This window comes from Aspergillus stella-maris (genome assembly GCF_047715825.1).
Source record: "Aspergillus stella-maris strain CBS 113639 unplaced genomic scaffold BDV14scaffold_33, whole genome shotgun sequence".
Classification (NCBI taxonomy): domain Eukaryota; kingdom Fungi; phylum Ascomycota; class Eurotiomycetes; order Eurotiales; family Aspergillaceae; genus Aspergillus; species Aspergillus stella-maris.
Window position 1 is genome coordinate 74,444 of NW_027396827.1, and position 27,973 is coordinate 102,416.

The window sequence follows — 27,973 nt, forward strand, 5'->3', positions numbered from 1 at the left end:
TCCTCACGCGATGACTCGATAATGCCGCAATCGCAGAAGTGGATGGTGCAAGAGAAAGAAGAGGAATTAAAAGAGAAGAGAGTTAATGATCCCCAAGGTGCAGCAGGAGCATAGTAGTACCCAGTTGGGATGGATGGGGTTGGCCTCCAAGGTGAGGGTTTCTGTTAGCTAAGGATGGAACTTGTTAGTAAAACGGGTGGATATGCGCTGGTGATTAAGATTCCCATCGATGAAAAATCTGCTGGACAGGGAGACGTGGATCGAGCTGTTCTTGGTTCCATTGACAGTAGAAGGTCAGGTATATACTGGTAGACTTCCGATCCCGTTCCGATATCGAGTAATAGCAATCAGTCAGCTCATGCAGATGATCGTCTCATTTCTTTTTCTCACGTACACAGTATATACTACCTTATAATACTCCCAGTCTCTAACTCTGTACTATAAATCGTAGATGACGCCACAGGTCAGACGGTGTGTCCAGACCGAGATCGCACACAAAGACAGTCCCTGGCCATTGATTTCTTTTCTTTACGTAACACTCCAGCTGTCTTTGCCGAAAGCTTGACACGTATATCGGGATTAGCTTGGACCAATACATCATCCAGGGAAGATTTAGAATTTCAGTCATGATCTTTATACCTAGTATTGTAGTTAAAGTATACTGGTGTACAATAATAATGTACATGCAGAGATCTGTTGTTGTCACCACAGCCTAAACCGCATACGGGAATCCCAACTAGGGCCCGCGGTAAAAAGCAATTAACACCAGGTACATGACTGACATGACATCTGAGCTGTCGCCATCAGGTGCTTACAGTTAAGGCTCCAAGCTCAAAACAGAAGGTGGAAGGAGAGCCATGGCCAACAACCAAGTTAACCCCTGACTCTTCCACAAAGTAGACATTATTATTGAAGTCTGAAGCTCTCTACAACCACCGTAATCCACCCACATTCACCTAGTCTGTCTTCTCCAGTCTCCATCCTCAAACCCCGAAGCCTCAGCCAATACGCACCTCGCGCCCTTCCACGCTCCCGCCAAGACCGTGAGCTTGAATAAAGCCGAGCCACCTCGTCTTTCCTTCTGTTAGTGGTAGGTGTTTCCGGGGACCTTGGGATCCACTGCTACTTGACTCGGCCCTGTTCTGTTTGGGTTGTATTATCGGATCATATCTATCGCCATTTTGCTCATTGATAACTGATATGGATGGGGGAAGGTCCAAGGACAAGGACCTTGAGGCTTATGGACAGGAATGGTGCAATGTCGAGGGCGGGGTGACAGTATGCTGGAGGAGGATGAGGTGCGGAGAGAAGACGAACTTCTATCTCCGCGGAGCTGCACCTGCATGAAAGATGAATTTGCTGACTCAGTCGGGTAACCCTGCCGTGATGAGGTCATTTCTCGGGTGCGCTTCCGATCTTTCCTTATCTGCTTATCGCTGTAGATACTACCATGGATTAGATGTGCTGGCTGTTGGTTTGGTTTGTTTTGGTGTTGTTAGCCCATATCTTGTCTACCTATTAATCTCAAGTAAGAAATATGTTGTCGCCCGCTGTAAATTTTTGAATGCAACATCTACTCTTGGATCTATCCTCCAAATCAAGGCGCAGACCCCGCCATCGGCCAGTGCGACGACCCCGCGCGGTACCCAGTCCCGTCATCACCGACCTCCTCCATCTCCCTGTCGCTGATTTCACGTGGCCCAATCCCGGCCAGCCCCCAGGTCCCAGGCCTCCGTCGAGCCAGCAGCTGCGCTGCCGTCCGTTCGTCAGAGTGCAAGTGCGCCCCCGACTTGCGCAGCAGCAGAACGTGCTCTGACAGCCCGGCGTTAGCCGCCAGGAAGAGCGGGGTGCGTCCGTTGCTGTTGCGCAGATGCACTGACCCACCCTGGAGGAGCAGGAACCGCAGGATGTCAACCGATGGTGAGGTTGCTGCGAGGTGCTGGACATCTGATGTTAGCATTGCGACTTCCTTGGTATATGGTGCTAGGGTAGACTTACCACTGGAGTATTTCCGGAATAGTCTGCGTCGTTCAGCAGCCAATGGTGCTCGCTCTTTATGATCTCTTCGACCCGTGCAAGGTCTCCCTGGGCAATGGCGTACCCCAGAATCGTGAGCGCCTGAACGCGCTCGGGCAGAGCTCCATCTGGATGGCGGAAGACTGGCTGCGACGACTCGGTCAGTTCACCACGGAGTGACTTGGACATGTTGTTTGCCACGGTCTGTGGCGTTGACCCCGGAAGAGCGAGCAGGTAAGCAAGTTTGGTCAGTGCGGCTTCGGTGGTCATGTCCAATCCTGCGACAACTCCGGCCTTGGAGAGACTCATGCCTGGTGCGTACACTGGACTGACGCTGCCGGTGAGACCTGTGATTGTCAGTAAAGTGATCACAATTTGACGCCATGGGTTACATACATTGAGTGATATTTACAATGACAATACCTCGAGAGATTGCGTCAGCGAATACCTTGGTCATCGCATTGTCCTGGCCGTGCGGCGCGTTTCCTGCGCCGAAGGTCTCTAGCACCAAGCCACGGAGCCCTTCTAGCTTTAGCACTGCATCAACCATTTCCGGCTTGATACCAGGAAAGATGCGGAGGCACGCGACATGTGTCGTGTCCAGGTTAGTCTGAATGCTAAAGTGCTCGAGACTCTTCGGTCGATTCACAATCTCCCAGTTGACATTCGTGCGCATTGATGTCGTGACAGCAAGGGGCGCAGAATTAGGCGAGTTGAAGGCGTTAAAGTCACTGGCTGCGACCTTGGTAGATCTGTTTCCACGGAACAGCTTGTTATTGAAGTACAGACAGACCTCGGGAATCATGAAGTGGCCAGCCACAACCAGCGATCCCAGCAGGTTATCCGTAGCGTCGTTCTGTAGCTCTAGCATGGGAGCCTGCGCTCCCGTGAGGATCACCGGCTTTCCGAGGTTCTGCAGCATAAAGCTCAGTGCGGAGCAGGTATACGCCAAACTGTCCGTACCGTGCAAAACAACGAATCCATCGAAGAGAGTGTAGTTTGCTTCAATAGTCCGTGCAATCTGCGCCCAACCTTTCGCATCGATGGAGCTGCTATCCAGCAGTTCGTCGAACTCAAAGACAGTGTACCTCACTCGTCGACCGTACGCAGTCAATGGAGTCCGCAAGCTTCGATGAGCTTGAACATCTCCAGCAGCATTCGACACAACATCCATTGTGACGGAGATCGACCCATCGTTAAAAGTCGGCACTCGAGCTAAGCACTGCTCTTGAAAATCACGAGCAGGCACCAAGCCAGCTGGCGACGGTCGCATACAAATCGTACCTCCCGTCATGATAATAAGCACCCGCGACTCAGGAACCGACTGTTCTAGCTGGCTCTCCGCCAGCTCGGGGATGATATCATCGGCGGCGACCATATTGGCGATGGAAGGGATGGCTGACTTCAAAATAGACCGATGTGCTTTTGCCTGGATACGCACAGCAACAGTCAAGACCAAAAGGCGTCGACAGCAATAAGCAAAAAACGCAGCCCTAAGGCTCTATTCGTAGCGCGAAATAAAGTGTCGATGGGTCCAAGCCTGAAAATCTTTCCGCAGCCCGCACTTCCACGTCGATCCTGCCTGCGATAACAATTGCGATAAGAGCCGGTGCCAGATAAAACTTCGAATCGCGGGGTTATCCTCACACCTCGAATTTCCAGTTCAGGGGTCGAATCTCCGAGAAAATTTGGTGTGATTACTGAGTAAGAGCATCGTTCTTTGTGGTGAAGTTCCGTCCGCAGTCTATTACGTACGGAAAGCGCTTTTGTGGATGCGCCTGGGAGATCCTAGAGCCACTCGTGTTAGTGTACCGCTGCGAGCCTGCGACATTTTTACGGCGCGCTGTCCGCTGCCCGCCACGCTTTCCTTACCTGGTTCCTAGATGTCAAGATTCAGGAAAAGTGGACATTGTCCGTGGGTTGGGGGGTCCGGTCTCGGCTTTCGTGATCTGGATCAATCGAGATTTGTTGTAGACTGGGAAGTAGGGGTATTGGGCAAGAATTGAGGAGCCGCAGGAACTTTATTGTTGTCACGCGAGTAACGCCGTTGGCTGTGAACCGATAATTGACCGGTTTGACTTCGGGAAAATAGATCTAGAAGGGGAAAGAATTTGACTGTCAGGTACGAAGGAATTGCTTTTTCTTGGTCAACTAATTCCGATGTTGGGCATGGGCGTGGGAGTCCAGTAGGTGTTGTAGCCGCGGGAGAGGATTGATCAATCGAGCAGAATAAGCAACGTCGACGTTAACGAAATCCCGTGATGCCTCTCGGTTGTAGTGCTCCTTTTTCATTGGAATTACACGGTGTGGTTGAAGTTTGCTTTTTCCATTGCTAGCTCTTCGTGATAAGCTTTTGATTTCTTCTTTCGTATACTGTGCAGTACGGCTGAGATTTATTGCGTGTTGCTGTATGGAGTACAAGTTACTTATATATCCAGTGCTATTCTAGAGTCAAAAACAGCATTGAACTCTTGTTCTTTCTCTGAAAGATCTGGGTTACCTTGCATACACCTTAGCCTCGTAGTTACGGTGCGTCGTTTGCTCGAGGTGCAGGAATATATAGATCTGCCCACCACGCCTCTTTGATTGCTCGACAACCAAATCACGATAATCAATACAGGTATATTGGCTTATGAAAAGAGATTCTCAGTAATACTGTCTTCCTGAACCACTAAACTTGCATCTACAATCCGCTTCTGCGTCTCTGAAAATACGCATTGGTGAGAAATAGACCAACCCCGCCGCTCTAACACAGCCATCCAATCCTCACTTAAAGCAGCACCACTTTCAACTTCTTCTGCCTTAGGCACAAAGGCCTGGTCCCAGGCATCAATCCCACGCCGCTTTACCACCCTAGCAACCGGCACTGGCAGCTCACCACAAGCCGCGCCCGTCGCCCAGACACCAAACCGAAACGGCAAAGAGTGACGAAATGGAGCGCGTCCTGTCCCGACGGAGTAAAGTTTCTGATGGAGAGGTCGCAGTAATCTTAATCAGAAGATTTTTTTCTTTTCCTCCCCGGCCTACCTTACCTACCTAACCTTACCTATACCTAAATCTGTCCATCGGGAATTTTTCTCTTTCTTGTGTCCCGAGACATTTTGAGATTGTCTACGTCTTTATCCTACAGCTCCTACAGCTTCTACAGCTACCACAGCTACCACAGCTAAGCTGCAAAACATTATGTCCGACCAGATCGATCTTGCGGAGCGCGTCTCCGAGCCAGTTATCCCGCTGAGTGTTCAGAAGGATATTGGTGTTTTGGAGCAGCAGTTTGTTCGGACGGAGGTTGAGCAGTGTAAGTTTCATCTAACCTCAAGCTCAATTTGAAATTGGTATTGCGTATTGAACTGCATCGCATTGTTCTACGTGATGCAACAAAAACAAAATGAAGCTATTGTATTGTACAAATACTAATCAAAGCATAGTGCGCCAGCAAATCCTCTCCTACCGCCCCCTCTTCGAGCAGCGCGCAAAGATCATCGCGCACCCCGAGGTCGCAAGCAACTTCTGGATCCGCGTCTTGTCCAACGCTCCCGGCGACATTGACGAGTTCATCACGCCCGCGGACGCCGCAATCCTCGGCTCAACACTCAAGAACCTCACCGTCGAGCGCTTCGAAGTGAACGAGAAGGGCGAGGGCGAGCCGCGCAGCATGCGCTTCACATTCGAGTTCCAGACCGGCGACGCGAACCCGTTCTTCGAGAACGAGAAGCTCGTCAAGGAGTTCTACTGGCGGAAGCAGATGTTCACGACCGAGAGCGGCAAGAAGAGGACTTGGGATGGGCTTGTTTCGGAGCCGGTGCGCATTAACTGGAAGGAGAACATGGATGTCACCAAGGGTCTGTTGGATGCTGCTTGTGATCTCTATGAGGCGGAGAAGAAGGGTGGTGACCGTAAGGAACTCCCTGAGTTCAAGACGCTTATTGAGAAGCTTGTTGCTGTTGAGGCGCTTGAGGAGGACGAGGAGGACGAGGAGGATCCCCTTGGCCAGCCCTCTGGCAAGAGCTTCTTCAACTTCTTCGGTTACCGTGCTAGTGATGTCACCGCTGAGCAGTCAGCGGCTGCCACCAAGGAGGAGAACGAGAAGTTTGAGAAGCTCCTGAAGGGCGAGAACGTCGAGGACGAGGAGGCTGATGAGGATGACGATGTTGATGATGACTTCGAAGAGATCGAGATCTTCGCTGACGGAGCCGAGTTGGCCATCTCTCTCGCCGAAGACCTCTGGACCAACGCTCTGAAATACTATGGTAAGTTGGCTTGTCCGCTTGGCTGATGATAATCGCTAATATCCACAGTCCAATCCTTCGAAGAGCACCCAGACTTCGACTTTGACGACCTCGAGGACGATGACGAAGAAGACGACGAGGAGGAAGACGACCACCCTCGCAAGAAGACCAAGGTCTAGATCCGTCGCACAAAATTTCAACAAAACATCCCTAATCCTCAATCACAGGGCGATAACTAGTATTAATAACAGAACGAGCACGAATATCAACAGCCCGATGCAAAACGACGACATCGTATCTAATACCTTGGTTAGCAAGTTGGACGTAATCCATAATCAGACTGGTTAATGCAATGACAATGAAATGATGACCACAATAACAAGCACCTACCTTCGTTCTTCCTGATAATATGCTTCAACCTCGACATCCCATTCTGTAATTTCCCTCCGACCCGCTCAGCAAGCGTATCAACCTCCCCAATCATAACAGCCTGCTCCTCCAGCTCCCTCCCCATATCATCCGCCTGCTGCCTCAGGTTCCCGACCGTCCGAAACACCCCATCAAGCTGCTCATCCTGCTCATGCATAAGCTCCATCTGCCTCTCCTGCTCCATAGCCGCATAGTAATCATCATCTTGTCCACCAATGGTATTTAGCCCCGATTCCTCATCGAAGTCCCCCGGGTGCGGTAACCCGCCAGCTTTAGCTTTCCCAGCAGCATCCGCATCCGAACTGCTAATAGCCTTCACCAGCTCCCCCCTCATCTCCTCAATTTCCTTCCCGACATCGTCAACGAGTTTTCTACGTCGCGCGACCTCTTCAATCTCCAATCCGAAGCGGTAGGGGTCTTGCTCGACGGCGCGGACGCTCTCGACTAGGTCGTCGAGATCGGCTGTTAGGTCTGTGAGTGTTGTTTCGAGTTCTGAGCGCGCTTGCTGGAGTTCTGGATTTGAGGGCGATTTTGCGAGAGATCGGATGCGCAGGTATGAGGAGAAGAGGGGGCGCGTTGTGCCGAGGGTTGAGAGGACGTCGCTGGGCGGGATGTTAGTTGGGAATGGGGAGGTTCGGGATGGGAGGATGGAGATTAGGGGCTTACGCTTGGACTTGGAGGAAGGGGTCTGCGTGGTCCATTGTGAGTGATGTGTGTTGTGTGTAGTTTGGTTATAAACAGGTCATGTCAAGGTGTTTGAGAGGTGCATAGAGTATGGAAAGATGATCGAGATGGGTCTAGAGCATGCCGGAGCTCATGTTGATGGTGCTACGTAATCGGCAATAGGCGGCGGGCGGTGAGCCGAGATCTCCCGCAAGGCCGCAACAATATCTATAGCGCTACTGAGGCAAGATCTGGGAAATAAGATAGAGAAAAGAATTTGGACAAAGGCATAAAATATTCCATTCGTAATTCATAATATAGAATCCAAGCCATATCGGTCGTATCCAACCCGGCCAATGCTGGGTATATGTATAGTATCTGTCTAGTACACACCAACTCCAATAACAATACAGAACTAGGAGAGAGAAGCCTAGTTTTTCGGCAGCGGAGGCGAGATCCAGTCCCCGTCGTCAAGCCAGATACCAGCGCCACCATACTTGCCGGCCTCGGCACCTCTCAGGAACGCGAAGCGGAAGAAGAGAGTCTCTGGCTTGTTATCGTCGGTAGAGTCGACTCGTTCGACTTCGAAATCCGAAGAGGGTGTCTCAAAGTCCTCATCAATGGTGGATGTATGCTGAATGTCGAGGCCTGAATGACCGTGGCGATGCCAGATGAATTCACCATCGGGATCCTCGTCCAAATAGCCTCGCCAGCGTTCGACGTCGTTGACGAGAACAGAGATGCCGTCAACTCCTAGGCTGTCCATGCGGTTTTGTTCCCATAGCGAAAATGTGATGTTGCCATTGCCGTGATACGGCTCGTCAGAGTCCTTGCCTGGAAGGGTGATGGTAACGGAGCTATTGGTGACATTGGGCGACGTGCCTCCCCACCAACCGTGAGATCCCCCAGGTCCTGGAGCAAATTCGCCAAGGGCTGCTGGGGTTTCAATAATCGAGGCAAAACCCCATCTGGCAATGCCATTGATAAAGAGACCGAGTAGCAGTCCCTGATAGGCTAGAGACGGTCGCGTAGGGAAGGCGGTTCCGTACATCAGTAGAATTGCAAGAATGTAGTGGTGGATCCGAAGGCGAAGTCCGGGCAGGGGAAGCAAAATCAAGAGAATGAGCCCCATCGTGCCATAGACCTTCAGATAGTGTGGCATTAAGCCACCCATGCGAATATGGTGGGTTTGGGTTAGGATGATGCAGATAATAGTGGGTATCACGATAGCCAGAGCGAGCTTAGCGCCGGGTTGTGATTGAATGTCATGAGGTGTCAGTCGTTCAAGAGGGATCAATCGTGCGAACGTGTAGTTGTTCAATCCACCAAAGAACGCCGGTGGTAGGAAGAGGAAAGTCTTGCTGAGCTGATACATAGAAGGCATCAGAGGGGTTAAGAGTGGTCGCGCACAGTACCTATACAAGACATATGCAACGAATGACGCCGGAAGTAGCCGAGCAACAAAGACGGACATCAAGGCGGCCAGATCAGCTTTAGGTGGCGGGTCTGATACGAGCCCGACTTGACTGAAAAGCATGAAGAATGTGCTGAAGAACAATACCGAAGGGGACGAGCAGAAAAGCCATAGAACAGCAAGAACGCCAATGGTGATGCCTAACAAAGGCCAACGCGGGTCCTGGGGACAAGTTGCGTCCGACGACGGCTTGACGAAGCTGAAAGACTTGGGGAATGTCGACGGGAAACCGAGGGATTTGATGCCGTTCTGCTTCGATGCATGGAATGAATGCGTTGCACCATTCAATTGAGCAACACCGCAACCTCCGTCGTTGTCAATGACCCCCGCATGGATGGCGGCTTGACAGATGAAGCTGTCTGCCCGATATACGCCAGGCTCGTCCGACCCTGGCTCTGGCCCCCCAATGACAAGTCCTCTATAGCTGATGGTTTCATTGCCGAAGGTATATGGCTCAATCATCTTCGTGTCGCGACAATTCGCAGGGCATCGGAAAGGCGTCGAGGCGGCCGTGAATGGACGACAGTCATTTCCATTGAGTCCGCATCTGTTACCGGACGACCTAAACCCGCTCCTTAGAGACGTTCGATGCAAAAGTCGAATAAACTCACCAGAAAGTTGTCGAACATGACAGTGTCACAGGTCGTCCATAGCCTTCGATATAGCCCGCGGAGCGAGAGTGTAGAAATAGAACGGTCCACGGCACGAACCACACGAGGTATAAGAGCAAAAGGAGCGAAATCTTGTGCTTGCGCTTCGGGAAGAGCTTGTCGAGATACCGCCGGGGTAGTTCCTGGATCTGGGGGATCAAAGGATTCAACAAGAGCGGATATGGCGGTTCCGGGCCTTTCACAAATTCAGCTGTCGCGCGAGCTGCTTTTCGAATCGGCAAAGGAACCCATCCCCAGCGGAAAGACTTGGAAGATTCCCGTAGCCAGACAGGGAGGACGGTGGTTCCAGTGTCGACATCGCGGGGCTGCAAGTCGGTGGCGTCGGGATCGTCGGAATGGTCTTCAACCTCTACTGCAGGAGGTATGTATACACGGGAGCCATCATCAGGACCTTCCCCTAACATTGTGAGGTGTAATTGAGGAGCAGGTCAAGCTGGCGAGGGAAAGAATGAGCAAGACAATGGGTATAGATCCAACAGCCAAGAGGCGGGATTGTCGGAGATCTGGAGCGGACCCTATCAACCAGTGAAGGGTCTATGCGCGATCGGAAAGAACGTAATCAATACGGACTTGCAGCAAAATAAGGATGGCGTTATAGTAAAGATAGGCGCAAAGCGAGGAATGAGCGATGGATGAAGGAGGGAAGAGACAACGACCAGCTGACGGGGACGATGTCCGGTGTGAGCGGACTGACGGTGGCGCCTGGCAGTTGGCTGTTGGCTCTCGTGATTATGTCATCCGGCGCTCCTCTCCGATCGACAGGGCGAAAAAGAAAGCATGGAGCAACGATGCAGTCTTGAACTTTATAGCAGACGAATGATGCATTTGACATGAACAACCTTATATACTACTCCAGATTTCGTACTTATGCACCAGCAGAGCGGACGAGATCTACCAGCTCCAGCGCAAGTGGGGAGATCTTCCACGCGTACTTTGGCTGAGACTGGTCCCGCCATGTGGGAGTCGCAGTCGCAACGGCTCATATCCGCCATTCCACCTCTTTCAAGCCACTACTCCCTAGCGCTCCAGATTCCAGAACGTCTTCCCTCTTAGTCTCAAAGACTGCTATCATCATGATAGCTACTGCTAGCCCCGCAGTCTCATTGTCTATGATAAGCTTAAACGATCTTGGGCAAGTGTCGCTAGCCAGATGGTGCCATTGGCTGTGGATAAGAGCCGTGGACCTTGGTTCCAGTTGCTTATCAAGCAAGTTGGAGATAACAATCAATCCTGTCTGGGGTTATAACCCAGTCTTGGACATGATGACATGCTGTTGACCATCTCGGCATTTTCACAATGGCTCCCTTGTCGCACCCGGTGGACTTGTCCCATCATTTCAGCTATACAATCAAGCAGCGTGCCCCGAGCGCTGTCAAAGACTTTTATAAGTACTTTCTGATCCCGGGCATCGCCAACTTGGCTGGAGGTATGCTTATCAATCCACGTCAGCTGGTCATTTGCTCACACCTATTCTCTCTGTAGGGCTACCCAATGCCGCTTACTTCCCGTACGACACACTAGAAGCCTCTGCCGCTCGCTCGCAGCGATTTCCGACGGTCCCGGGTGGCAAGAAAGCAAAAGGCTCCGAATCAAGCGAACATATAGTCGTGCCCAAAGAGTCTCAGAGCGCGCAACCTAAGAAGATCGATCTCACAACAGCTTTGCAATATGGCACGGCCGAAGGCCTTCCTCCACTGGCGACCTTTATCCGTCAATTCGCCCGCGAGCACCTTCACCCGAATATTCCGTATGCAGGTGGCCCAGATACCGTTTTGACCACGGGTGCCACCGATGGCATCTCCAAAGCTATCGAAGCTTTTACCGATATTTGGAACCCAGAACGTGATCCAGTATACTTGCGTCAGGGCATGCTTTGCGAGGAATTTGTGTACATGAACACCATCCAGACAGCCCAGCCAAGAGGACTCAATATTGTCCCGGTGGCGATTGATACAGAGGGTATGCTGCCGTACGGCCCCGGCGGGTTGAACGAAGTTCTGAAGAACTGGGACTACCGCAGAGGCCGTCGTCCACACCTGATGTACACCATCACGTAAGTTGTTCAACAATGGTCTCAGTCATCGACCGTCGACTAACCACCCGCCTCAGTATTGGTCAGAACCCAACCGGTGGTACCTTGTCGGTCGAGCGTCGCAAACAATTATACGCCATTTGCCAGAAGTATGACATCGTCATTATCGAAGATGATCCGTATTGGAACCTACAATACCCGTCAGCCCAAGAACTGCAAGCTCAATATCGAAACATACCATTTGATAAAGCGCTGTCAACTCGCAATTATAACGCTGGGAAGAAGTCTTCTGGATACGATTTCCTCGATTCTCTGGTGCCCTCTTACCTCTCGGTTGACACAGATGGCCGGGTTGTTCGTCTCGACACCTTCTCGAAAACAATCGCTCCTGGCTGTCGTTTGGGATGGATTACAGCCCAGCCAGCCGTGATTGAACGTCTGACGCGAATTGCCGAATCCACAACTCAGGCACCGTCTGGGTTTGTTCAAGCTATGGTTGCTGAACTGCTCTTGGGCCAGCAGGCAGATTCCAAGACTGTTCATCAACAAAAGACCACCGATGAAAAGGGGTGGCAGATGGACGGGTGGGTACGATGGCTTGAGGGTTTACGCGCGGGGTACGAACGTCGCATGCAGGAGATGTGCAGCGGTCTGGAGGAGGGCAAGTCCATTGCTCTCGAAAACGTCGGCGGCAGCGAAGAAGACACCTGGGAAATCGTGGACAAGGTCCAAATGTACGACTTTGCTTGGCCCACTGGCGGCATGTTCGTCTGGGTGAAGGTCGACTACGAGTCTCACCCCTTGCGTCGGCAGTATCCACCCGAGAGACTGGCCAAGGCGCTCTGGATGCATTTCATCAAGAAGCCGCATCTCTGTCTCCTTGGTCCCGGTACAATGTTCTCGCCAACGGACGAAGTAAAAGCGCGTGGCTACCAGTACTTCCGCCTGTGTTTCGCTGCAATGCCTGCCGATGATGTGGTTCCCGTCACCCAGCGGCTAGTGGATGGTTTCCGAACATTCTGGCAGAGGAATAACCTTGATGGCCTTGACGACGATGATGAAAGCACGGCGCAAGCAATGGAGCGGTTCCAGGTGGAACCTACTGCTAATTTCTTGGGGATGGGTTGTTGATTTAGAACGGCATTGGCGTTTGGATAATCAAGATTGGACGTAATATAGGTCGATGGCGGCCATATACATGGAAAGCGAATTCATCGAAACCCTTCAGAATGCTCGCAGGGTACATAGCTATTTGAAATTGAGGCAATCTTATGATCATGAACTGTTTCTTCGCAGTCAGGTACACACATGCACAAACTAACTTATCCTCTGAATTATGCATTAGTAATTCGCATATGCACAATCAGCCCATCGAATTATGCACACTGCGGGGGTCACGATAAATCTCCAATTCCACATCCTCACTCTTGCTCTTAAGCAACAACATTGAGGCACCTTTAGCAGCGCATTGCTCTAGATGATCGCCAATAACCAGCGCCATTAACTTTGACTCCGTCAACCCCTAAGATTGAATGAACCCGAGTCCAACCTCAATAGCACGCTGCTAAAGGTGTCTCCAACCCAACCCACGCAAAATGTCCCTCGAAACCCTCTCAAACACAGACCTCGCCGAGGAAATCGAAGCCATCAATGCCATTTATGACCCAGACACAATCACCATCTCTAATACCTCCGCATCCGCTACGTCAACACTAGACCTAGGAGGGTCAGGGTGCTCAGGTTCTACAGCGGCGACGACAATCAAGCTCCAGATCCCGAACCACGACAACCTTTCCTTCCTACTTGCCTTTGAGACGAATTATCCGGATACCCCACCTCGTATTCTCGGGACCGCATCAACGGCCGCGCGCGGCGAGGGGAAAATCGCTGTCGATGTACTCGAGGATATACTAGGGCGAACATACCAACCCGGCGCGGTTTGTCTATTCGATATCATAAACGAGGCGATTGAGGCATTCGGAGAACTAGGAATTGGGGCAAATGAGGAGAATGGCACAGCTGCAGACAAGTCCACAGCGCCAGATGCTTCAACAGCCGACGAGGTAGACAACCTTGCGACGACAACTGCTTCCTTGACACTACACGAGTCCCTCGGTCTCTCAGAACCACCGCCCTGGATTGTATCGGACGTAATAACAGAAAAGAAATCCGTTTTCGTGGGTCGCGCCGCACATGTCACGAGTCTCGACCAGGCGAAGGCGTACCTTGATTACCTGCTCGGAAGCGACAAGAAAGTTGCGTCTGCAACGCATAATATCAGTGCGTGGCGGATTCGGCAGCAGACGGGCCCCAAGAACACTGAGAGTGGAGGAAAGAAGGGCTCATCTTCATCTTCGTCTTCGTCCCCTTCTCAGTCAACTGAGATGATTATCCAGGACAGCGATGACGACGGCGAAACTGCGGCCGGTGGACGCCTGCTTCATCTTATGCAGCTTATGGATGTATGGGATGTTGTTGTTGTCGTGACGAGGTGGTATGGCGGTGTTCTGTTAGGACCTGATCGGTTCCGCATCATCAATGCTGCTGGGCGAGATGCGTTGGTCAAGGGGGGATTCGGGAAGGAGAAAGAGAAGGAGGGTGAGAAGGGGAAGAAGAAGGGGAAGAGGTGAGCTTGTCGCTGAGCTGGGGATAACCTGAGGATTGCAGTCTGCCAGACTGCAGATTCTCTTCCTGGGCAGACAATCGAGCTGCAGATGGACGTTGACCCCCTCTTCGAACAATTGCGACCCCGGCCTTCTGCGAGCAGACTCATCGTTGTGAATGAGACTGAGACTCAACGGTCTACCCGAATAGATGCGACGACCGTCGTCTCCCCGTCGGATATACAATGCAACCCAGTCGTGACTCTGAAGCTCGCTCGATCGTTGATGCAATGGTCTGGGGGGCCCTTTCGGCCCTCACCCTTGCTCAGAGCTCAATGAAGTGACAATACAAGCGAGCCATCCACCTAGTCAGGTATCCAAAACCTGCGGCACTGGCAGGGCAGACAGAACTCCTGTCGCTCGTCGGCCGCCTCATCGGTGTCCCGTAAAGAGACTAAGAGAGTCAGTCGAATTATGGATCTTGGAGTGGTCCCTGCTGCACAGCCTCATTTTCTTGTCTCATGTCTGGATGGAACTGGAACTCTAGAACTCGACAGGCGGAATGAAGCGACAGGCAAAGAAACATTCACAGAGAAGCCCACTATAAGACACCTACTACCTACTAGCATCTACTACTAAATCTAGGCTAGATCTACAAGTGGGGAGTGCCTACTACCTAGATGGTGGGGAGGCAATCTATCTAAAATTTAGAGATGTACAGCCACAATATTCTACAACCTTCGGTACCTCCGTGCAACACCACGGAATACAGTCTCCAGAATACTGAGCATAATCCAAACCTCCAAAATCCAAACACTAAGCTTACCTTAGTAAGAGACGTCCATCCATAATTTAACCTGTGCGACAGCAACTGAGTAAACCTCACTCTCCTCAAACACCGCCCCAGCCCGCGCCGCCGACGGGTTCCTGGCGATCATGTAACCCTACACGGCGCTCGCAGTCTCGGGGCGCAGGCAGGGCCTCCCTTGCTATCAACACTCTGCACAGAAATCTCGCTGTGCACAAAAGTAATGTCTCTTATCGCCTCTGTCAGCCATTAACCCTGCAAAGGCATTGTCTTATCCCTAATGTATCGGATTCATCACCAGGCACTGTAAGCATATTCATTAGCGTAAGCTGAGCACGCATGATCCACTGGGGCAAAGTCAAGAACCGCCCAGGCCTACTGACTACGAGATTCTCCGCAGATACCGATAGTGCGTTTCGAGAATTGGGTTCGCATTCGCAGGACAATGGCATTGGCGCGGCGACGCCGGGATTAGATATGGTGAAACCGGAACCGACTATAAAAGGTGCTCTATAGACCAAGTATCTTCAAATTTTTCATGTGAAGAGCTAAAGACGGAGTTGAACAGTGCACGATAAAAACAGGAGTTTTTTCTTCTTCGTGGCGTGGTATCTAATGGAGTGCGAGGCGGATAGAAGTGTTTCATGTATTCCGTTTGGGTAGGACATTGCGCTTCAATGCCTAAGATTCTGATTTATGACTTACTGGACGAGAAGAAAAGACATACATCTCTCCTGTCAGCATCGCAAAACAGACTATCTCGTATGTAACCTCGCTATTATCTAGATACATCGAAGCATGTTCCACGGGCGCTAAGTAGTTCCAATAACAATGGGTATGTTCTATGTACAACAATCGCGGACAGGACAGCATTATCCTAGATGGACATATATATTGCTACACATATAGGTACTCTATATCATCGCAAATAATTGGTAGACGGATGTGAGCGACCTGTCGAGCTCAGTGGTAGGGAACCCCCAGTCGCAGCGGGGTAACATAGCCTGCTTCGCCAAAGACAGCCTTGACGCCCTTGTAGTCATCTACTTCTCCCAATTGGACTTTCTTTTTCCCCAGCAGATTGGCCCGCCCGTCTGCGTCGAGTGGATCGTATTCGCGCCCAGTCGCCGATATGTATTGATTATTGTACGTCAACCCTATCACCGGGTCGAAGATGTTGGGCGCAATTGTCTTCAATCGGACGCAGATACCTCCTACACCAACGATAAAGAGAAGAACAGAGCAGACGATCAGAACAACTACCCAGGCGTACTCAGGCCGATACGCCTCTGTGTAATGCGTTATGGTAGCATTGGACGAAGCCCCGCTAAAGGGTGCCAAATCCCAGACGAGCTGGGCGACCATTGGTGGCGGGATGAAAGCGTTCTTCTCGTTAGAGGTATAGTCCGACTCGTTAGCGACTGATAGTAGGCCATTAGCGAGTGTATGGGGAGGCCCGTATATGCTTAGGTTGGATGTCGGCAGCTCGCCTGCGAACGCGGTGGGGGCCATCATGGATTGGAGTGCTGTGTTGAGTAGGATGGAAGCCCTGGTCGCAAGAAGATCGGGCCTGATCTCAGATATGTTTACGCTCCGAGGGGCGTTGTCTAGGCCGGACTGTATTGGAAAGGCACGAGAATTGTTGAAGAACAAAATTGACGAAGTTGAACCCCACATCACTTCTCGTTTCATCTCTTCGGAGTTGGCGCTGGTAAGCAGTTCCAGGGCAATCGAAGCCCAGTAATCGAAGCTTGTATAGGATTCAAGTCCTTCCAATAATGTTGATGGGCGAACTTTGGTGACAGCGCAACTTTCACTCACACATTCTATGCGGGCTTCCATCGACTTTCGGGTCACTTGGAGCGTTGCCACTGTTGTCTCGACGCTGATACTAGAGTTAAACCGCAAGGTGCGCGGTCGAATAATGTCCGTCCGGTTCGGGTTCACTCCATCTCGGGGAAGCAAGGGGAGTCCGAGGGAACGTTGGGCTCGGACATCAAATCCGTCTTGGGTACGAGATGTATAGCAGTCAACACATTCTACGGTCATTCCTTGATCTTGATCACGGAAATCATCCCTTCGAAACATGGATGGGTTGGACAGCTCGACGTACGTCGTTGCAATGGTGAAATTGACATCGCCCTCTTTCTTGACTTCGGCGAGACCCACAATGGGCATGCCAACTAGGGCCGTAAAGTCATCCACCGAGGAGATGTTTTGCATGGGCATCCAGCCATCAGAGTCCGCCCGCGAGGCATCTCCAGCTTCAAGGCGGGGCACTTTCACATTCCCCCACTGATCAACCGGCCCAATCTTAGTCGCAGTGCTCTGCATCAGACTAGCGGAGTAAATATCACGCATAGATCGGGGCCAACTGCCATCATTGCCGATACTGATACCCTGATAAATGAACATGTCACCCAGAGGGCCCTTGTCCAGGTATCGAAGTTCAGTGTGGGTAGTGTCTGTTATATTGGTCTTGTACAATAATCGGATGGTGCTTTGACCCCCGAGTGGTGACATTACCCATAAGACTAACAAAGTCCATACAAGGATCGACGTCGGCATGCTGACAAGATGTAGGATGGGATCCGCGGTAGCATTGGTATTCATCAAAGCCCATAACGTCTAGAGGACATTTAGTTAGACTGAGTCATCTTCCAAGGTGTAATCTTAAACTTACAGACATCCGAACGGACCTCTGGGCATAGTACCGACCAATGCTCTTGAGAGAACGCGATAATAGAGCTGCGAAAAGTATGGGCCATATAGTTGGACCCTATATACCCTTCGGTTAGCTCCATTATGTGTGATTGGGGACGGAGTTGTACATACCAGAGTCATTGCCTCCTCCATGGTTGACCCCAAGCTATCGCCTGTGGGCCGATTCCTCATGCATAGTGCTACTATTGAGAGCGCTGTTCGAAGGCTGTTAATCTCAGGTCTTTCTTACTTGTAGAGACCTGAACGGGAATATCACCTATAAAGCACAGAGTAACTAAGCAGAGAAATCCCTCAAAAACGAGCGCTATGATAGATCCTGCCGGTTTCTTCAGTGTCTTTCCAGAATCCTCGCTCGCTGTGACTGGTATTTGATTGGAAAAGGCCGTCTTTGGAGGAGAATCCGACCGTAGAGTGCTTGTCGATGAGAATTCATAGCGGAAGCTCTGCGATACGGCCATTGACGGTCTACCTTCTGTAAACTGAGGCATCGTGCTGCAACGGGAGGTTGAACGGGAGCGAAAAATATGGCCCCCGCGAATTACTCTCTTTTCTTAAGTGATACGTAGCACCATTTCAAGCTTGCAACAAAGAGCTGCATATCCAGTCCCGTTTACAACTAGGCTGGCGAGGCTCGGCGGCGCCTAGAGACAGATACAAACACTCAATGCCCAATCAGGCGGAGTGCGAAGTGGATAAACATGGTGCTTGCCGCCGACGATCCTGAAGGACGCTCCGACAGGTGAACAATGGCAAAGTACAATTCTTCAGCGATGAGGTATGAATATCGCAGTGACCGACATGTTCTGTAAGATTAAATATGTGTAGCCTTCTAATCGAGTAAGCCAAGCCGTTTGATGAACTCCGTCGAGTTGAGAATTCTGTCGGATTACGCTTATGCTTGGGTAGACAAGCGACCGGTCTTGTCGGTGGACACTTGTCCCTGACAACTGGCAAGGGTCTGAGCCTATGGAATCGCTTTTCTTTGTTGTACAGGAGACTGCACTGCGTAGGTCCGACCGTATCGCGCCGTTGCACAAGTCGCAGCTCCTGCATGATGCACCCTAAAAATATCTGTCTGACTTAAGCCTTGGGATTCAAAGTCGAGTGTTCTGACTTCTGAACGTTCGGTTGGCTCAGTTAGCACTCTGATGGGGGTACATATCTATCTGAAACGCGGAGTCGACCAACTAGCTCGCTTAGTTTTTGGCCAGCCCGCAAGTTGCGAATGGTGTCTCTCGGATCAGAACAAGCTCTAGTCGGTCAGTCCCTGTCCCACTCCTAGGACAAAGAAATGACTCTAAAGTATGACCGGCATATGAACCGTAGCACAAAGTCTTATTAAGGCAGATGGGCACAATCGAACCGGTTCCAGCGGGTGTCGAAAGTTGGTTTATAGATGCAGAGATTGTGGTCAACCACGGTTCAGCATCTTTCAGCTCCGCGAGGAGTCAGGTACGGGTTCAGGTACGAGCTCGGGGTGCGAGCTCAAAGCTTGGCTCAAGGGTTGGACCAAGAATCAGATTGCCGCCCTGGTATCCCAACCTTTGAGTTTCTTTTGCCTGATCAGTTGATTCGATCCGGTCTGCCGAGAAAGGTACTCCAGTAAGCTGAGGACATTGATGCATAGACCAGTGATTGGCGACTCAGTGAGGCATCATAGATCTGACGGCGGTAAAAAGTACAAGTGGGCTGATCTTGGTTGCCACGCTACTGAGATACGAGACCCGCAACATCGCGATTTTTGTTCTTTGTGAGTAGACACAGCCACTCTACCAGCCACAGTAGATCGGCAGAAGCGATTAAGTAAGAAGAACAACGGACATCGCCTAGAATTTGATGCTGGTTTCTGGGCACCGCCGCAGTGGTATTTTCTCAACGTTTTCTGATTCAGGGGAACCGAAAGTTGTCCCTGCCCTGCGTACGGAGTTGTCCGCCAGGGTGATTGACATCCAGTCCACACGCATGAAACAGAAGCCCCCTCTGCGGAAGGCGACGATGCTGCGGGCTGGAAGTATGTGGCAGATGGCGATGTCAGTGGCTAAGTAAGACCTGGAGGAAGATCGCCCCACGTCTACCGGTCGGCGTCGAAGTGCATCCTGCCGCCTGCGGCATGATCCTTAGTCTCGTGAATCCGATTGAAAGCTGGAGGACGATGAATCAGGATCAGTGGCCCGAAGTCGAATAGTCCCCGCTGACGTGGAGTTCGCTACCAAAGTTGAGGTATACTCCTTCATCTCAAATTTGTGCCTTGCCTTGGCGGACGACGGGTATACGTTACATGGCGGATAGTTCGAGATGGAGAAAGCGAAGTCTAGAGCAAGCGATGGATCGGTTTGTGAAATGTGATAATCTCGCTTCAAGGAGGAATAATGGCAGACAATATACCCAACCATGGACGAGGGAAGGAACACCTCCGTGATGACAGCTGCCGAATGTAACACAGGAGCTGTGTGCCAGAGCCAGGGCATCCCCGACCAGAGTTTCTCGCCGGATACCCCTTGACCCAGACGAAATCGCAAAGCTGGAATTGTGGTGTTGAGAAAGCTGATTGGCGACGAGTCAGCCGTTTCTTCAGCCAATCTGGCGTTGAAGGTGGACTGCTGAACCAGGCACTTGGAATGGTGAGACACGCCCAGTCTCGTCCAAACTCTCCCACGCGGAGAATCTTACCAGACAATACAGCTCTTGCTGGTGGCACAGGCCTGGCGGTACAGCGTAATGACGGTATGCACCATGCCTGACTGGTCTTGATTCTTCAGTCTCTTTCGCTGTCGAAGTTCTTGTCTGTCGGGGCTAGTGCTCAATCGGGACTAGCCAATATCAAAAGTGGTCGAATAGAAAGTCCATACTCTTCGCCTTCTCTTGTCCACGCAGGCCATCATATGCTGTGGACCATCAATCATGGCTGTTTCATCTTTCTCAGAATGCGTCCATTCTCAATGCAACTCAGGGTCCCCGGTGGCCACGATCTGCCCCCATCATCCCCACCTGCAGGCGCCTTCGTCGGCACACATCCTGGTCTGTGTGCCTGGCAGACCGGAGAGATGGATATAAGAACCCCCTGGATGTCTATCCAGAACCTCTCTTTTCTTTCCTCATCACGCTGAGCGTTTCGATCTCTCTATCTGAACTTGTTCGACAGTCTTACAGGCTAGCCCTGTTTCATTCCTTTCCAAAAACTTTTGGTGCTTCTTGCCTGTGGCAGACCACCGACATTCCTTTCTAGACCTTCAGTCAAAGAAGTCTATCAGCCTACACTCTCTACTTTTCTGATTCGTCCGGTACGGTCAGAATACACATTCTCTCAACTGTCGAACAATCATCAGTCCATCGAAGCCGTTCGGAATCCCTCAAGATGTTCTTCAATAAGGCTCTCGCGGCGGCTGCGATCCTCAGCTTCTCCCTCGTCGATGCTCATATGATCATGACCAATCCTGTTCCGTACAGCAAAGACTCATTGAATAACTCCCCCATCGAAGCCGACGGCAGCAACTTCCCATGCAAGGACACCGACTACACTGTCAGCACCGAAAACACCTTGGCCAAGGGCCAGGCTCACACTATGGAGTTCCAAGGTAGTGCTACCCACGGTGGTGGCTCCTGCCAAATCAGTATCACTTCTGACCGGGCTCCTACCAAGGACACTCAATGGAGCGTTATCAAGTCCATCGAGGGAGGATGCATGGACCCTAACGAGGGCGGCTCCAACCTCGGAGACAGTGCTGGCCAGAAGAGCTCTTTCCAGCCCACCTTCACCATTCCTGATAGCTTCGAGGATGGCAAATACACCCTCGCTTGGACCTGGTTCAACCGTATTGGAAACCGTGAAATGTACATGAACTGCGCTCCCGTCACCATCACCGGAGGCTCTGCATCCAAGAGGTCTGAGGATGCCGCAATTGAGAAGAAGGAAGTGGCTGTTGTTGAGAAGCGCGCCGAATCGTACCCTCCTTTGTTCATTGCAAACATCAACGGCTGCAAGACCCCGGAACCCGAGTCCATCCGATTCCCCAACCCTGGATCCGATGTTGAGTCCTACAACGAGCAGAACCTTGTCGCCCAGGGTGCTAGCCCTTGCTCTGACGGATCTGCTCCGACCTGGGGAGATGCTGGCTACAGCAGCGGCGGTGGCTCTGCACCTGAACCTACTGAGGTCGGCTCTGACTCTAGCTCTGGTGCTGCTCCTACCTCCGAGCCCGCTACCTCTACTCCCACTGCCCCAGCCCCTACCGCATCCGTCAGCATTGGAGGAGTTGTCGGTGCCGTTCCCCAGGCCACCCCGACCGCTCCTGCCCCCGTTGCCGACGCTCCGTCATCAACCTTCACCTCCGTCGCTGCTCAGCCAACCTCGGCCCCTACATCATCTACCACGACCTCTACGGAGGGAGCCCAGTCCGGAGCTTGCACTGATGAGGGAGCCTGGAACTGCGTTGGAGGTTCATCCTTCCAGCGCTGCGCCAGCGGAACCTGGACGGAAGTTCAGGCCCTGTCCGGCGGTACCGAGTGCACCCCCGGCCAAGGCGCCAACTTCGCAGTCAAGGCCGTCGCGGTCAAGTCGCGCATGCTCAAGGAGAAGCGCCGACGCAACGTCCACGGCCACACCCACGCTTAGATTCGTGTCATCCGCTGGCTCGGGTGGCGCGCTGTCTCGCGTGCTTCTTTCTTTTCCACCACATTATGACCACTCTTTTGCATTCGCTCGTTTATCCTAGGCTCATCTGATAGTCTTGTTTGTGGTGGACCCTGTTTTTACCCTCTTTGGATTCGTTTTCTTGTATCTACTTTTCTCTGATGGGTGGGCGGTGTGACTTGGCTACTATAAAAATTATACATAGCATTGGGTGCATTAGATACCATCTCATGAAGCATTATGCTCTGGACCACTACAGTCTCGCGTAATATTTTTTCGTATAATCCGTAAGCTGTCAAGTTCAATCGTTCAAGCATGCTGAGATGAAACAGCCCCTGAACGCCCAACGCCCAAGTTAAAGCCCCGAGACCCGGCTCGAATCTAAATCTGACTCCTCCATAAGCCATGACCAAACGTTCGGTCCACAGTTCACTCTGACGCAGATCAAAAGCGCCCGTACTCCTCACCAAACGAAACAACCTCCTTCCAGACTCCCTGATTGGCCGCCAAGCATTAGATACACCTGGCTGACAGCTCATACCCAAAAAAAGCCCCTGAGACCGGAACCGTTTCAGCTTTGAAAGCGAACAGAAAATAAACTTTAAAGCCCCTGCACTCTTCACGTCTGCAGAAGACCAGGATGGAGAATGCCATTGTGGATTCCATTGAATTGCTGTTGGCTGGGTTGAGCGTTGAGGCCTGGTTGGACGTGCTTAAGCGCCCGCGCCAGGATCGGGGGTTTCGGGGGCCAACCGTTGTATAGATCTTGCCTTGGGGAAGTGTATGACGTGGTGATGTATATTGGGGGTGTCTCACCATTTTTTTCTCTGCGCCTCGATTTTGATTTCATCCTGGGGGTTTACGAGATTGGAAAGGTGCAGGTTGGTCTTGTTAGTGGGTGTGGTCGGCGCTTAAATGTTATGCAGCAGCGATGCAGTCAGTATGGAGATGGATATGGAGATGAAGATGGGCATGAGGGGTTTTCTTCCTAATAATATACCTGCATGAGATCGGAACTCGGAATCTATTATGCTATGGAGTGTCAGATTTTGAATGAATCACTAGGCGCCGACGGAGTGTTGTATGACTTGGTCAGAAGACATCTTCTTGGAAAGTAACCCCGGGCAGAAGATTTCCAGGGTGTCGAGAGGGCCCCAGGACATCGCTGCCTTCTACATAGTAGGTACCATAGGTGGCAAGGCTCGCAGCGATCAGGTAAAAACTTTCAGTACGTCCGAGGATGTACTAGGTACCTAGTCGTGAGTTGGAAAGGGATCTAGTCTTTATTTTCTAGCTAATGTACATCTAGATTGTATGGCCTCGGTGATATCCAATGTACAGGCAGCATCAAAACATGTCTCAGATATATCCTCTTTCCATGCGACTTTTTTTTGGACATAATTGAACGATGATGATGATAATGTTACAGGACTTTTCATGTCTTTTCTTCACGATTGTTTGAATTGTTTGTTGTTTTCCGAGAGCTAAGCTCTCCTACCTTTCCCAAGGTTGCTTGATATGTCGAATGTCAAGCAGGGATTTCAGGAAGAAAGAAGGCAAGCAAGGCGTCAAGCACTGACTCTCGCGACCCTAAAGCTTATAGCTTAGAGCCACGACGAGAGTGCCACTCCCCAACGGCCTGAGTAACGATCTGGACATCGCGCCCCGAAACATCGCAATGTACAGTGAACCTCAAGACAGGCAGCTCGGGCGAAGTAGCAGGCGCGACGAAAGGCGCAGCCAGAATCCCCCTCGCACTCAGGAACCGATGCAAAGCCGCTAACTGCTCCTCGTTCTTGAGATGGATGCTCACAATGCCACAGGGAACATTCTTGATTCCGTCCACCACGCGCGCGACCTTGTTCATCTCCGTGCGCATGTAAGTCGCAACCTTAATGAGACGAGAGCGACGATCATCCGCGGCCTTGATGACGTCCCAGATCGCGCGGAGACGAACAATGTCGTTCTGCACGAGGCCAGAGGAGAATATGAACGGGTAGCTGTGCTCCTTGACGAAGAGGGTGTCGTTGGCAAAGACGATTCCGGCGCGGGTAGCGTATGCCTTTGCGAGAGAGGCAGTGACATACTCGACGTCGTTCACGAGGTTGTGTTTGTGAAGGAGGCCGAGGCCCTGGCGTCCATAGAGACCGAAAGAGTGGGACTCGTCGACGACAAGGATGCACTTGTGTTCTTTCTTGATCTCCACGATGGCTTCGAGGGGTGCGAAGGCGCCGCTGGTGGAGTAGACGGATTCAACGACGATGAGACCCGGGCCGTACTTCTTGACTTTGGCCTCGAGGTCAGAGACGTTATTTGATTTGAAGAAGTGCACTTTGACGCCTCGCGCTGCGAGGCCGTCGTAGAACGACGCGTGGAGGCACTGGTCGACGTAGACGTGCATGCCTGTTTCGCAAACAGCGTGCATGACGCCGACGTTGGCCGCGTAGCCGGACTGAGCGATGTAGCAGTTCTTGCCGTACCAGGTGCTCAGGTCCTTCTCGAGGATAGTGTGGGGGTCATGCTCCGAGAGGAAGACAGAGGAACGAATGTTGTCGGTGTCATTGTTGAAGGCTGAAATTATGATGTCGTTGGCTTGCTTGAGAAGGACCTCGCGGTGGTGCACGAGGTTGAGGTAGTCGTTGTCGCCGACGCGGATGGTGTGGTTCTTGTCAGGGACGGCCATGACATCCTGCAGGACACCATTCTGGTTCTTGGTGCGGATTGCGAAATAGTCTTTGATGCGTCTTGAGTGGTCCATTTTGGTGATTTCTGGGTTGGTAGGACTTGACTACTTGATGGGATGGACTGAGGATGGGAGGTAAGGAATTGATGGGGAGATGAAGATGGATGAGGAGAGAAGAGAGAAGGAAGATGGGAGGATAAATATAATCTCAGAGGAACGTTCTTTGCAAATGTGTGCTCTCTTGGAAGAGAAAAGGTTAACCCAAAGGTTCACTCATTCACTTTTGACCATCAAAACAAGGTGATCGATGGTAAGTACATTCACTAGATAAAATCGAGACCATTCCATATCCGAGTCCAGGTCCAGGTATAACTCTGAGTGAGAGAGCCCTCAGGAACCATTAACCAAAATTAGTGAGATCTTGTTTCGATGATGATGATAATAGTTATAGATGTCCTATTGAGCATGGGAATCCAACCATCCTGTGTTGTGTCTATATTCATCAGCCTATGAGCACCGACTCAGCCAGGGCAGACAAGCCACTTTCATCTCACTCACCTCAAGCGTATATAACATCTCCGAGTGTTATGAATCTGCCTTTTTCTGGAGCAGCCTGAATTCCTAGATCGTCCTAAAGACCCCTGGTGAATGATTAAACTTCCAGTTCAAGATGAATAGTTGGGCAGGAACATCACTCGTTCACCCACAATCATGAACAATTCTTCTCTTACCCTCTCCCCATTCCATCTAAAGCCAGTAACACCAAAAATGAACACCAAACTTTACATCAACGTATCTGATTTTACGCGCTGCATCCTATGTGGCTGCGCAATTGCGGCACCTATTCCCTGGTTGGACGATCTTAGGCTACGTGAGTTCTCTGAAGCTGAATCTGTTAAGACAGCCTTCTACCTGCTGCTGTCGACTCATTAACCTTTCATTATCAAGTGTATCGCTCGCAAGACGGACACATCGAGATTTGTGGTGGCCACTGGCATCGCAAAATAGTGTGGCAATGGCCTTTTTCATACTGGGAGCGCACCAGCTGGAATGTTAGGCATTGTGCGTCTAAGCCAACGGGCGCCTTTTTCATACTGCATGAGACATGCTGGCGATATGCAAGAAAGCACTTTTTCCCGGATAGGAGCACGGAATGGCAAATGCTGTATTGGGCTCTGACCATGCTGGGAACCATGAGAGGTATGTTAAATAAGGCCCGACCAACTCCCGTTCATGGTCAACTCGCGCTGAGCACTCATTTCAACTAACACTTACCTTGTTCTTTGACAAGAGCCTGCGTATAAGACCCTTGACATGTGGCACCCCTGTACATTCCAAAATCCTGAAAAATTCTGCCAGTCGACCAGAAAGTTTCCACATCCTTCCGCCAGAGTCAGGGCCAGCTTTTCGAATGGCAGCAGCGAGGGTGACTCCTTCCGTCGCCTTCCTCTCGAGATCCGTCATAAAATTGCACTCCTACTCCCATGCCGTGACTTTCTGCGCCTGCGCTCTGTCGCTCCAGCAATGAACGTGGTGCTCTACGACAATTACTTCTGGAAGTTGATGGTTCAAAGAGACATGGGATTTGCGTAAAGTGCCCTGGACATAAGCGAGGGCAGGAAATAGACTGGCGTATGGTTATCGCGCCTCCACAAAGATCGAGCATGAACTCGAGACCACGGTCAAAGTGGGGGAAGTGGTAAGGTGGATCAAAGATGCCCTGGCCGCGAGAAACAACCCGAGACTATCACCCCCATTGGCATTCTAAGGACGAGCACTGCAGTATTACCACAATGGCTCCTGTGACAGGGGAGACGAGTTGAACGAGCCACTATTGAGCCCCCTTTTGGTCAGATTGCGATCACGATGCGACTAAGCCGTGAGGCTCAACTTCAGACGCCAAACAAAGGGCTACTTCCTCGCCCCGGAACGACCCTTGATTCGTCGCCATAGAGTTCATTAACATGGACTAGAAGGACAAAAAAACTGTCCTTGGCTCTAGAGGGAGGATTTCAAAGACGGTCAAGCCAAAGCACGTCAAGACTAAACTGAAAATGTACGAAACAGGTTATCACCAACTTATCCCGCATATCGATCTATTTGATAACTACGGCGTGCGGGTCCTGTTTGACGCTAGAGGGTTTCAAGGGTTCCGACTAATATGTGAGAGTGAAAAGATATTGTTTGTTGAAGTGTTGCGGAGAATTGATCGTGAGAGATCGCCTTCTAGTGGGGATTAAATACAATACTCCTATGCGCAGCAAACTCACCTCTGCCATCCGTTTGACATGCGCTTGGACGAGGTAGTTGAGGTTGCTGCTGCGTTTGAGGTACATTTTTCCTTGGCTTTTTTATCCTACCAGAATGAACGAATGAATAATGAACCTGAAAATGAAATACAGGGAGATGTCCTGATGGATTTGGGGTTCCGAGGGCACGACGGATCGTCACAAGCCCGCAGTGCTAGCATCTAGAATCGATCGTCTTTCCTTCTTCTAGACCATTGCATTCATTGTTAGCTACATTTTTCATTCCACCTCTAGTTGGTACAAGTAGGTAGTTAACTTGAAGTTTCTTGGTTCATGGATAAAGGTAATTGTTTCCACCTTAGGGTTGACGGTCTATCATACATTCACAGTTCATGCGTGAAATAATATATTTTAATAGACTCCTTGATAGCCACAAGTCAGGGTCAAATGGCGGAGAATGGCCTCGGCTGCTTCTTGGGAGTGACAGACGATTGATATTCCACTGCTGTCATGCCTGTCTAATATAAGGTTATACCGCCACCCACAGCATTTATCCCAAGCCATAGGTACACTTCGCTTCCAATGAGTCAGCGTACGCTCTTTAGTCCACGAAGACGGCATTTGAGTGCTGTTGAGTTGGTGAGTCATTTATTCCTTCATCGCCTTTTGATAGTTTTTCTGTGTTACCGCACTGTGCTCATCTTTTCCCATCCACTTTCTCGACGGCCAGCTCGTAACTAACATCTCATTCATCATTCATGC

At 51.0% G+C, this 27,973-nt stretch overlaps 9 protein-coding genes across 9 annotated transcripts; 4 read left to right on the top strand and 5 right to left on the bottom strand.

Moving 5' to 3' along the window:
- Positions 1 to 1,496: 1,496 nt before the first annotated feature.
- Positions 1,497 to 3,780, bottom strand: BDV14DRAFT_76626 (putative lysophospholipase). Its single transcript, XM_073777469.1, has 3 exons — positions 2,413 to 3,780; positions 1,999 to 2,363; positions 1,497 to 1,939 (listed from the first exon to the last, which is right to left on the bottom strand). The coding sequence occupies exons 1-3, from the start codon at positions 3,392 to 3,394 to the stop codon at positions 1,598 to 1,600; spliced, it is 1,689 nt and encodes a 562-aa protein (XP_073627329.1). The 5' UTR covers positions 3,395 to 3,780; the 3' UTR covers positions 1,497 to 1,597.
- A 1,185-nt stretch (positions 3,781 to 4,965) lies between these two features.
- On the top strand, positions 4,966 to 6,424 carry BDV14DRAFT_76642 (histone chaperone napB). Its single transcript, XM_073777470.1, has 2 exons — positions 4,966 to 5,314; positions 5,445 to 6,424. Exons 1-2 carry the CDS (start codon positions 5,200 to 5,202, stop codon positions 6,290 to 6,292), a joined length of 963 nt encoding a protein of 320 aa, XP_073627330.1. The 5' UTR covers positions 4,966 to 5,199; the 3' UTR covers positions 6,293 to 6,424.
- A 31-nt stretch (positions 6,425 to 6,455) lies between these two features.
- BDV14DRAFT_200894 (SNARE domain protein) lies at positions 6,456 to 7,375 on the bottom strand (the record flags this gene model as incomplete). Its single annotated transcript, XM_073773611.1, has 3 exons — positions 6,456 to 6,550; positions 6,636 to 7,276; positions 7,341 to 7,375. 3 exons carry the CDS (start codon positions 7,373 to 7,375, stop codon positions 6,456 to 6,458), a joined length of 771 nt encoding a protein of 256 aa, XP_073627331.1.
- A 251-nt stretch (positions 7,376 to 7,626) lies between these two features.
- Positions 7,627 to 10,285, bottom strand: BDV14DRAFT_174871 (LCCL domain-containing protein). The gene is made up of 2 exons (XM_073768965.1): positions 9,423 to 10,285; positions 7,627 to 9,373 (listed from the first exon to the last, which is right to left on the bottom strand). Exons 1-2 carry the CDS (start codon positions 9,884 to 9,886, stop codon positions 7,768 to 7,770), a joined length of 2,070 nt encoding a protein of 689 aa, XP_073627332.1. The 5' UTR covers positions 9,887 to 10,285; the 3' UTR covers positions 7,627 to 7,767.
- A 17-nt stretch (positions 10,286 to 10,302) lies between these two features.
- Positions 10,303 to 12,781, top strand: BDV14DRAFT_174872 (putative aromatic amino acid aminotransferase). Its single transcript, XM_073768966.1, has 3 exons — positions 10,303 to 10,908; positions 10,965 to 11,535; positions 11,592 to 12,781. Exons 1-3 carry the CDS (start codon positions 10,779 to 10,781, stop codon positions 12,643 to 12,645), a joined length of 1,755 nt encoding a protein of 584 aa, XP_073627333.1. The 5' UTR covers positions 10,303 to 10,778; the 3' UTR covers positions 12,646 to 12,781.
- Positions 12,782 to 12,935: 154 nt separating this feature from the next.
- BDV14DRAFT_76683 (IMPACT family protein) lies at positions 12,936 to 14,368 on the top strand. Its single transcript, XM_073777471.1, has one exon. The coding sequence runs from the start codon at positions 13,110 to 13,112 to the stop codon at positions 14,142 to 14,144; it is 1,035 nt and encodes a 344-aa protein (XP_073627334.1). The 5' UTR covers positions 12,936 to 13,109; the 3' UTR covers positions 14,145 to 14,368.
- Positions 14,369 to 15,696: 1,328 nt separating this feature from the next.
- On the bottom strand, positions 15,697 to 18,216 carry BDV14DRAFT_174877 (uncharacterized protein). The gene is made up of 4 exons (XM_073768967.1): positions 17,906 to 18,216; positions 17,761 to 17,843; positions 17,609 to 17,704; positions 15,697 to 17,553 (listed from the first exon to the last, which is right to left on the bottom strand). The coding sequence occupies exons 1-4, from the start codon at positions 18,135 to 18,137 to the stop codon at positions 15,889 to 15,891; spliced, it is 2,076 nt and encodes a 691-aa protein (XP_073627335.1). The 5' UTR covers positions 18,138 to 18,216; the 3' UTR covers positions 15,697 to 15,888.
- Positions 18,217 to 20,756: 2,540 nt separating this feature from the next.
- Positions 20,757 to 22,494, top strand: BDV14DRAFT_174879 (lytic polysaccharide monooxygenase AA11 family protein). Its single transcript, XM_073768968.1, has one exon. It carries the CDS (start codon positions 21,005 to 21,007, stop codon positions 22,259 to 22,261), a length of 1,257 nt encoding a protein of 418 aa, XP_073627336.1. The 5' UTR covers positions 20,757 to 21,004; the 3' UTR covers positions 22,262 to 22,494.
- A 942-nt stretch (positions 22,495 to 23,436) lies between these two features.
- Positions 23,437 to 25,076, bottom strand: BDV14DRAFT_209347 (pyridoxal phosphate-dependent transferase). Its single transcript, XM_073775621.1, has one exon. It carries the CDS (start codon positions 25,035 to 25,037, stop codon positions 23,877 to 23,879), a length of 1,161 nt encoding a protein of 386 aa, XP_073627337.1. The 5' UTR covers positions 25,038 to 25,076; the 3' UTR covers positions 23,437 to 23,876.
- Between the last annotated feature and the right edge of the window lie 2,897 nt (positions 25,077 to 27,973).

Bases quoted from the DNA above. Each gene is read 5' to 3' on its own strand.
- BDV14DRAFT_76626 (XM_073777469.1), bottom strand. From the start codon at position 3,394: ATGGTCGCCGCCGATGATATCATCCCCGAGCTGGCGGAGAGCCAGCTA. The intron at 2,364-2,412 runs GTATGTAACCCA...TGACAATCACAG, and splicing joins CATTGTAAATATCACTCAAT to GTCTCACCGGCAGCGTCAGT. The intron at 1,940-1,998 runs GTAAGTCTACCC...TCAGATGTCCAG, and splicing joins ATTCCGGAAATACTCCAGTG to CACCTCGCAGCAACCTCACC.
- BDV14DRAFT_76642 (XM_073777470.1), top strand. From the start codon at position 5,200: ATGTCCGACCAGATCGATCTTGCGGAGCGCGTCTCCGAGCCAGTTATC. The intron at 5,315-5,444 runs GTAAGTTTCATC...ATCAAAGCATAG, and splicing joins TCGGACGGAGGTTGAGCAGT to TGCGCCAGCAAATCCTCTCC.
- BDV14DRAFT_174871 (XM_073768965.1), bottom strand. From the start codon at position 9,886: ATGTTAGGGGAAGGTCCTGATGATGGCTCCCGTGTATACATACCTCCT. The intron at 9,374-9,422 runs GTGAGTTTATTC...GAGCGGGTTTAG, and splicing joins TCATGTTCGACAACTTTCTG to GTCGTCCGGTAACAGATGCG.
- BDV14DRAFT_174872 (XM_073768966.1), top strand. From the start codon at position 10,779: ATGGCTCCCTTGTCGCACCCGGTGGACTTGTCCCATCATTTCAGCTAT. The intron at 10,909-10,964 runs GTATGCTTATCA...TTCTCTCTGTAG, and splicing joins CATCGCCAACTTGGCTGGAG to GGCTACCCAATGCCGCTTAC. The intron at 11,536-11,591 runs GTAAGTTGTTCA...CACCCGCCTCAG, and splicing joins CACCTGATGTACACCATCAC to TATTGGTCAGAACCCAACCG.
- BDV14DRAFT_76683 (XM_073777471.1), top strand. From the start codon at position 13,110: ATGTCCCTCGAAACCCTCTCAAACACAGACCTCGCCGAGGAAATCGAA.
- BDV14DRAFT_174877 (XM_073768967.1), bottom strand. From the start codon at position 18,137: ATGCCTCAGTTTACAGAAGGTAGACCGTCAATGGCCGTATCGCAGAGC. The intron at 17,844-17,905 runs GTGATATTCCCG...GCCTTCGAACAG, and splicing joins AGTTACTCTGTGCTTTATAG to CGCTCTCAATAGTAGCACTA. The intron at 17,705-17,760 runs GTATGTACAACT...AAGGGTATATAG, and splicing joins TGGAGGAGGCAATGACTCTG to GGTCCAACTATATGGCCCAT.
- BDV14DRAFT_174879 (XM_073768968.1), top strand. From the start codon at position 21,005: ATGTTCTTCAATAAGGCTCTCGCGGCGGCTGCGATCCTCAGCTTCTCC.
- BDV14DRAFT_209347 (XM_073775621.1), bottom strand. From the start codon at position 25,037: ATGGACCACTCAAGACGCATCAAAGACTATTTCGCAATCCGCACCAAG.